The 8,961-nt window shown below is 36.1% G+C and overlaps 1 protein-coding gene across 1 annotated transcript in view; it reads left to right on the top strand.

Moving 5' to 3' along the window:
• The first annotated feature begins 225 nt into the window (after positions 1-225).
• Positions 226-8,961, top strand: part of LOC110314651 (interferon-activable protein 204-like) — a 13,229-nt gene continuing 4,493 nt past the window's right edge. Inside the window, exons 1-5 of the mRNA XM_021188906.1 lie at positions 226-490; positions 1,352-1,572; positions 1,986-2,144; positions 5,684-6,106; positions 8,257-8,445. Coding sequence (XP_021044565.1) covers positions 226-490; positions 1,352-1,572; positions 1,986-2,144; positions 5,684-6,106; positions 8,257-8,445 — 1,257 coding nt within the window. The remainder of the gene's footprint in view (positions 491-1,351; positions 1,573-1,985; positions 2,145-5,683; positions 6,107-8,256; positions 8,446-8,961) is intronic.

Here is an 8,961-nt window from a genome sequence, read left to right as displayed (position 1 = left end):
TTGAGTTCCAGTCCTGACTTCTTTTAGTGATGAACAGCAATGAGGAAATGTAAGCTGAATAAACCCTTTCCTCCCCAACTTGCTTCTTGGTCATGATGTTTGTGAAGGAATAGAAACCCTGACTAAAACAATTCCCATAATCATGTCTTTCTTTAGAAATTTCTGAATACATGTACAACATAATTATGCCAACTTTTTCTTCCAGGCTCACCAACAACTTGAGAGATGGTGAATGAATATAAGAGAATTGTTCTTCTGAAAGGTCCTGAATGTATCAGTAAGCATAATTTTAGCTTATTTAAGTCAGTGCTGGCCAGTGATTTAAGTCTGGGAAGAGACAACCAAGAGAAATATACCACGGCTCAGATTGCTGACATCATGGAAGAGAAATTCCCAGCTGATGCTGGATTGGGCAAACTGATCAAGTTTTGTGAAGACTTACCAGTTCTTAAAAAACGTGCTGAAATTCTTAAAAAAGAGAGATCAGAAGGTAACACGGAACAAACACTCTGTCCCTGCCCGTGTCTTATCTCCACTCCCTTCTTAACCTTGAAGTCGACACATAGCTGTCATATCTCCATTTTATGCCTCAAAGACCATGGCCAAATTGGTCCTTTGGATTGGCTACTGAGAATGTTCCTCTTCCAGAGGATGCTTGCAATTTAAGGAGTATATTTGATGTGTGTATTAAAGACAAAAATAGAAGGTAATCGAAGATTGGGGTTCCAGATGTAACTTGGAAGTTCAAAAGTAATAAATCTGAAGTACAAAGTTATGATTTATATTTAATTATATACATTAACAAAGTGTGTCACCTATTTTAAGAATACTAATCTATCCTCTGTATTAACAAAGATAAGGATATACTTTGATTAAATATATCCTTAAGAAGGTGTGAGGCAGCATCGCCTTTCATAAAATTATTGCATTGGATAAAAAGATTTTAGAAAGTTAAAATCTTATTTCACAAATTTATGTCAGATTTCCTTTTACTTGTATCTACTATTTGAATGTATTATGCACAGAGTATGACCAACAAATCAATGTAATAAAATTTTGGATTTTTGAGAGAATGTAGGAGAATGGAAATGAGGAAAGCTTGGCTGAGGTACATGGGAATCACAAGCACAAAGGGTTTTCTAATTTTCTATGGGACAGGTAAGGAAAACATTGACTAGTGGAAGATGGTATCAAAGCTTGTGCCTTTTGTGCTGTGTCGCTAGAGTAAGCTATGGAATAAGCACCAATATAAAAGCAGCAGAGAGGAAAGGGAAGAAAGACCATCTATTTTGCTTTCTGTGGCTTTCTTGTTCATGCATTTGTTGTGATAAGAAAAATCTCCCCATTCTAGTAATAGGAGAAACATCACTGGAAATAAATAAGCAAGAAGCAGGTCCAGCAACACCTACATCAACTACAAGCCACATGTTAGCATCTGAAAGAGGGGAGACTTCCACAGCTCAGGCACGGACTTCTACAGCCAAGGTGAGCCTGTGGAACAGTGGTGGGCTGGCAGTCCAGACAGGCAGAGGTGACTCCTCTTCCCCCTGCTCAGGCTATCATGAACTCACTGCTGTACCAGTTTCTCTTCAGGCTTTTATTAAAGCACAGGATAACTGATCATGTGGCATTAATATGTGTTCACTCCTACTAGAGATCTCCTGAACTTGAAAAGCAGGTTGAGACATGGTTGTATATTTACATACACCCAGTTTTCTAGTTAAAATTAAAATGTGTCCTACCATAGAAGTAAAAATAGAAAAAAAATTGTTCATATAACTTTTCTTCTCCATTTATTTGACAAAACCACTTATACACACCATTTTATGACTATTAATGATCATATTTTAGACCTGGCCAGAGGGTGGGTGCTACTCCTTCATGTTCTCAACATATTCAGTCATAATAAATCCACTACCTAATAATGAAGACACACTATGCTCAATTGATTAGACTCATTAATATGGCAGTGGATATACTTTCAGAAAAGAAAAGGTATGATGAAAGAAAAGACTGGAGTGAAGAAAAACAAGGTGTCTAAGGAACCAGATCAGCCTCCCTGTTGTGAAGAAACCACAGCCAGGTGCCAGTCACCAATAATCCACATCTCATCGTCGGCTTCATCTACCATTCCTTCGGCTAAGGTACAAGCTTTCTGTTCCCCTTTCATTTCTTCAATCCAAATATCAGGAACAGGTCTTGAAATTCTGACCATGTCCCCCACTTCTCCCTGAGATTTAATTAATCAAACATACACAGATACTGAATATGATATAGATCATCATGCAAGGACAGAAACAGACACAAAAATATGTAATACAAATATAGAATTTGCTGACTCATAACCTTTCCTTTAGATGAAATGCTTAATGAACTTGTTACCTCTGTCAATGAGGAGTTTGTCTGCTTGTTTTGATCCCAGGTAGGATGAAGCAAGCAAAGAGTCAGAAGCAATGGACTCCATTTCTCCTCTCTGTACTCTCACATATCTTTCTTTTATACACCAAACCTGCTGACTTTTTTAAATGCATATCAGGGTACTCACTTCTTCAGAACAGTTGACACATTGTGTAGCCATTCCATCTTAAAGTTCTGTAAGTGTCTAAACCCATCTATCCTCTGAATTCAAGTGTTGGTATTTTGCTCTATCTTTAATATATCCCTCCAGAATTCCTATCCACTCTGGGATGGAAATGGATAGTGCTTAACTGGATAATATACTCTTGTACTATTACCAGTTATGACCCAGAATTAATATTTGTTTTTCAGCTTTGCTGTTTATTTTTAAGATTGTGATTTCCCTATTTTTCCTATAGATACTTACAAACCTAAGATTTCTCGAGTGTCAGAAATATGAAAGGATCAGCACAGTTAAGGAGGATAGATGGAGGCTGTCTTGTCCAGTTAAAGCTCTGATAAATACCTTGTGAGGCTTAGAGGTCAGAAAACAAAGAAATAATACAACTGAAATGGGAGTATCTAACCCTTTTTTGATTGGGATTAAGGCCCACTCCAAGAAATGGAACCCATACCAGACACTTCAAAGGGGGTCAAGAATCTGAGACTAAATAGGTCATGTGCCTAGGAGAAAACCTACTACTATTATTCTACTAAAGGAACATGGCAATAACATGAATCCTAATATGTTGCCATACCTATAGAGCCGTGCCTCATTCAGCTCTCATCAAAGATGCTTCTTGCCATAGGTGGGAATTGACACAGAGACCCACAACTAGCCTATGTACACACAGTGAGAGATTTTAGAGCACTCATTCCTCAATGGGATATCTTCATTAAATCTGTCTCCTCAAGACTTGGGGATCTAGGTGAAAGGGAAGGATGACTCCAAGGAAACATATTTTTCCACATAAACAGGATTAATGCAAATATGAACTGAGAGACTGTAGTGGCACACATTAAAAGAGCAAATATTCAAGCCAGATGGGGGTCCCACAATTGAGAAGAGGAAGTGGAGAAAAAGCAGAAGAGGAAGCAGAATCCCATGCCTAACAATAAAGCTATATTCAGTTGATATATACTACAAAATAGAAAAATGTGTTTTCTCCATCAGATGATATCAACCACAGGGTAGAACAGTTCCCATAGCCAGGGGTAGTTGGCCAACACAAAATGAACTCCACATGTTATTTGTGGGGCTATTTATTTTGTTTTGCTTGTGATTCTTCTTTTCTGTTTTCTTTGGCTTTGTTTTTGTTTTTTTCTCTTTTTATTTTATTTTTTGAGAGTGGGAGAAAGTACAGGAAGGTGAATGGGTGTAGGGGAGAATCTGGGGAAGTTGAGGGAATGGAACCATGATCAGTATATGTTGTATAAAAAAAAAGGATTAAATAAAGATAATAGGGGAAAAGCCAATACTTGGAGAGGAAAATTAGCATAGTGAGGGAAGTCAAAGCATGTGTGGGAGTCCAGGAAAAGGGGCCATTCACCAGGAACCATGAGTGAAAGGGATGAGCTGCAATTTATTCTCTCCTGATTATTTTTTCCAGGTCAAGCTACCTTCAATTTAGACTTGTCAAATATTTCATCAGATTCAATGTTAGCTTAATAACATATGGGAAAGGGGATGATTGGCGCCTCTTCATTTTCCTGAGTATGCATAGGAGGAAATAAATGATTTGTCACAGAAGAAACACCACAACAGTGTCACCATCTGTTCTCTCTAAGGTCACTTTCCTCTCTCCATCCTGCCTTCTTCCGTCCCTCATTTTTTTTAACAAACTTGAGGAAATATAATCAATCAGTCAAGCAAAAAAAGAAGCAATTTATACTCACTGCAGAACTTACCATTCTGATTTTATAACTGTTTTTCTCTGCATTTTTTTCGATTTTTTATAATTGTTTAGGAAAAGTTTCTAGTGTAACATGTTTCAATAGTTACTAGTCTATTACTTGTTTTTCCAATTTTACATATCAGGACTGTCTTTCCAAGTCCCTAAATTAAAAGGAATATTATATTCAAGGATGACATCAGTACTTGTGTTTCTTTATTAAATCATTCATTATAGACTACTACCACAAACTCTTTTTCTTCTTCAATGAATATCCTTTAAATGTGGGCATTTAAGGCTCATTTCGTAGTTTTCATGACAGCACACTAATTTATTTTATACATATCCAATAAATTTCTTTTAATTTAAATCTAGTTGTTGCTATTTATTTACTTATATAATCACCACCATTAATTGTATTACTTTTTGTTTTTTTGTTTTGCTTTGTTTTGTTTTGTTTGGGTTTTTTATGTTATACTAATTGGTTGCACTAATCAAAAAATTAGATCCAATTGAGTCTGTGGAGACAGCAACACTATCTCCATATACAAAAAAATCTATGAAGTTCATAGCTTTTTGTTACTTTGCATATTGTCTCATAGTTAGACAATCTTCTCTCCATTAAAATACTGCATTGAAATCCAGCGAGCTCAGATCACGATACAGAAAAGAGATCATATCCTACCAATATCTCTCAGGTTCCACAAATCATTGCTGTTGAGGAAAACTCTCTATCCATGTTTAAGGACATGACTCTAACCAAATAACTCTACTTGAGCCTATTTAAAGGAAGTAGCGGTGTGTAAATAAAGAAAATAATAATAAAAAAGGTGAAAAATAAAAAAAAAAGAAGTAGCGGTGAGACAGCTAATATTTTTGATCATTTAATAATAGAAGATTGATATATCTTGTGGAGATATACTGTGATTTGTATCCTCAAAATTACCCACAGTGAATTCAATGGTAGCTAAAGAACTTTGACACTTTTAGGGTATATGATAATTATTCTCTATTTTCAACAACATTTAATTTTCCATTTTATCTGCTTTGGCCATAGTGTAAAGATTTTATTTGAATTAATTATAATTCTATTTAAGTACTCCATAAAATAGTTCTCAAAGCATGTTCTGTGTTTATATTCAACACTTTTCTTCATGTTAGAAAGTAACTCTTCTTTTCATTGAGAGTGTTTAAATGTCAGTGGATGGAGCCCCTTGCTTTAATTCATTGGCCTTTTGCTCAACTAAAGAATTCCTGTTTAACTTATTTTTAGTTTTACAATTTCATAGAAATTGTTAGGAACAATGTTGAGATTGAGATTTGTCTCATGTAAAGGTTAATTTGTATTTGATGCTAAACTTATATATTTAAATCCGTGTATTTGTTCAACACAGAACCAAAAATCAAAACCCCAGAACCAGAACATTCCCAGAGGTGCTGTTCTCCAATCAGAACCCCTGACAGTGAGGGTGCTCACTGCAACAGACCCATTTGAATATGGATCACCACAACATGGAGTAAAGAACATGTTTCATGCCACAGTGGCTACAGTGAGCCAGTATTTCCATGTGAAAGTTTTTAACATCGGCTTGAAAGAGAAGTTCACAAAAAAGAATTTTATCACCATATCCAATTACTTGGAGAGCAAAGGCATCCTAGAGATCAGTGAGGCTTCCTCTGTGTTAGAGGCTGCTCCTGACCAAATGATTGAAGTGCCCAACAGTATTATCAGAAGTGCAAATGTCAGTCCTAAGATCTGTGATATTCAAAAGGGTACTGCTGGAGCAGTGTTCTATGGATTGTTTATGTTACACAAGGTAAGGTGTGAAAAACTTGTTTTTTTTAACCTCCAGCAACACCTGGAAACAAACAATTTACATAATAATTTTTCATTTAGTGCTTAATGACAGTATTGCAACACAAGACTCTACCTTGGCTAGGGATAAAAAGAGAAATCATCAAATAGATTAGGGAATAAGATTGGGTGATCTTTTAACACTCAACTCCCTAAGATAGATCTGAGAGAGCTCTCTGGAAATGATTTACAAGATACTTCATTTTACTACTTACAAATACCTACCCTCAGCCACAGTGAGCAGGAATGTGACAGGGCACAGAGTGGTGCCATGCTTACAGTTTCCATTTGGAGCTCTATGCAAATACACAACACTTACTCATTTCTTTCTCTTGGCAGCTTTATGGCTCTTTAGTAGTCTTTTAACAAAAGCTTCTTTTAAAAAATCAGAGGGTAGATGGGGTGGGGGAGATAAAAATCTGGAGTGTAAAAATAGATAGATAGGTAGGTAGATAGATAGATAGATAGATAGATAGATAGATAGATAGATAGATAGATTAAAAAAGAAAAAATCCATTGTTTTATGGCATACTCTTCACACAATAAGCATATGAACATATTGAGGAATTTATGAGTAATAGCTTGAGTAATGCTCAATACAGTATAAATTGGAGACGATTTTAAAAATTTACCTAAAAAGGTGCAACTATTGACTGTGACAATTTTGGAGTTATATATAAATTAGATGGCAAACTCTTCAAGTCAAAACCATTCAATAAAATGAATTCACTGTCTCTACATATAGTAGATTTAAGCATTTAGTGTAGATTATTATATGTTGTTCAATTAACTAGTTATTTCTGATTAGCATAGCAACTGAGAACTACTATATGAAATGACATTTTGGAGGCAAATCAACCTACTTTTCTAGATTCACTAGATTTCTAGACTTACTAGATATATACCGGTATCTCTTTGATGTATCAATGTCAAAATTCAGGATATTAGAATTTAGAAAAAAATGATAATGTTGGTGAACTCAACGAATGTCTTACTTGGCAGATTTAAGGCTCTTTATTCTGACTTTCCTAAAAGCTCCTTTTAAAAAAATCCATTGCTTTACTGTATACCCTTTACAGACTATGCACGTAAGCAGAGTTGAAAAGTTTATTAGCAATAGCGTGAGTAATATTCAATACAGTATAAATACGAACATTGGCTTACTTTCTACATGTTCTACATGATACTGTAGAAAGATAGGAAGATGTTCTAAGTGAGTGAGTTATGGGAATCTTAACCTGTTCTGGAGATTCCCTGTAAACTATTGAATAAATGAACATAAGGAACAAATGTCCACTCATCCCTTTGCAAGCAGAAGATAGGAAGATGCCTGAGGTCTGATTCCAGTGATCTCAGGTAATTTACTGGGAATCCAGGCTGTCGAGGAATAAGAAGCAGTGAAAAACAGGAATAACATTTATTGTCCTAGCACTTCCAGGAAGAAATCTCCAGATCAAGAAAGCAACTCATTAGAGTTGTAGAGAACTGGCATGAGGAGACTGCTCCCAGCTTGCTAGCTGTGAGGAAACCTGGGATCTTTGTCACTCTCAGCAGACTGAAAGGGAGGAGGCACACTTTCTCAAGGAGGGAATCCTGCTGTTCTTCCAAGTAACTGCAGTCCTGAGGAAATGGCCATGTTTTTCCTTCTCTCATGAGAAAGTAACTTTGTTTATAGTTTAAGTAAACATCACATCTCAGAGGTGGACTGCAGGCAGATGTCTCAGGCTGCAAGCACATTTGGGTCACTTTGAACCAAGATAAGCTATTGCTAGGAAAACAGCACCTGGTGGGAAACTGTGAGGAAATCTTTTCTGCTTTACCTTTAAAAGAAGTTGAAACTTTGAATAAACTGTGTGTTGGCTGACTTGACTGTGGACCAGCTATGTCCTCATTAATAATGTTCAACCCTTGGGACCAGAGCATATAAGATGTTCACAAAAGTAATAAAAATTCCTTAGGAATACATCACTGAAGATACCTGTTTGCCTATGTTTTTCACAGGTTTCATATTTTCTTATGATTTTTTTTCAAGTACATAATCTTTTTGAATGTATAATAATGGCTGTGGATGAGATAACTTTCAGAAAATGAATGTTAATCTTACTTTTGCAGAAAACAGTGAACCAAAAGAACACAATCTACGAAATAAAAGATGGTTCCGGAAGTATAGAAGTGGTGGGGAATGGAAACTGGCACAACATCAGCTGTAAGGAAGGAGATAAACTCCAACTCTTCTGCTTTCACCTGAAAACAATTGACAAGCAACCAAAGTTAGTGTGTGGAGAGCACAGTTTCATCAAGGTAGGATGTAGATGACAAACGGACTAGCCAAGGAGGAAATTGACTTTTAGGAGTCTGAACAGGAAGTTTTCAATATGTTGCACAGACAATTCTGTATCTGGAGGAATGAATTCAGATAATGCTCTTATACTCGTTTCTATTGAAGAAATAATCCAAAAACATTCCATATATGCTAAATAACAAGATATTTGAAGAATTTCGAATGGCATGGAGATAGATTTCCATGTGATTAAGGGCAAGAATGTTGAATAAGTCAAATGTGCTTTCAGTTGCCAGTCTTAATAATTGGCTTGTCCTGGAAAAAAATCAAAATTTCAATCTTGAATTTATGAGAAGAAATATGTTATCATGGTGTCTACAATATCATGAGTAATGAGTAGTTTCTATTTCCTTAACTCCAGACAGACAGGCAGGCAGACAGACACACAGATGCACAGACACACAGACACACAGAGAGAAAGAGGGAGGGAGAGAGGAGAGGAGAGGAGAGGGGAGAGAGAGAGAGAGAGAGAGAGA

This window comes from Mus pahari, unplaced genomic scaffold, assembly GCF_900095145.1.
Source record: "Mus pahari unplaced genomic scaffold, PAHARI_EIJ_v1.1 scaffold_4578_1, whole genome shotgun sequence".
Taxonomy (NCBI): domain Eukaryota; kingdom Metazoa; phylum Chordata; class Mammalia; order Rodentia; family Muridae; genus Mus; species Mus pahari.
This window is presented reverse-complemented; position numbering and strand designations above follow the sequence as displayed.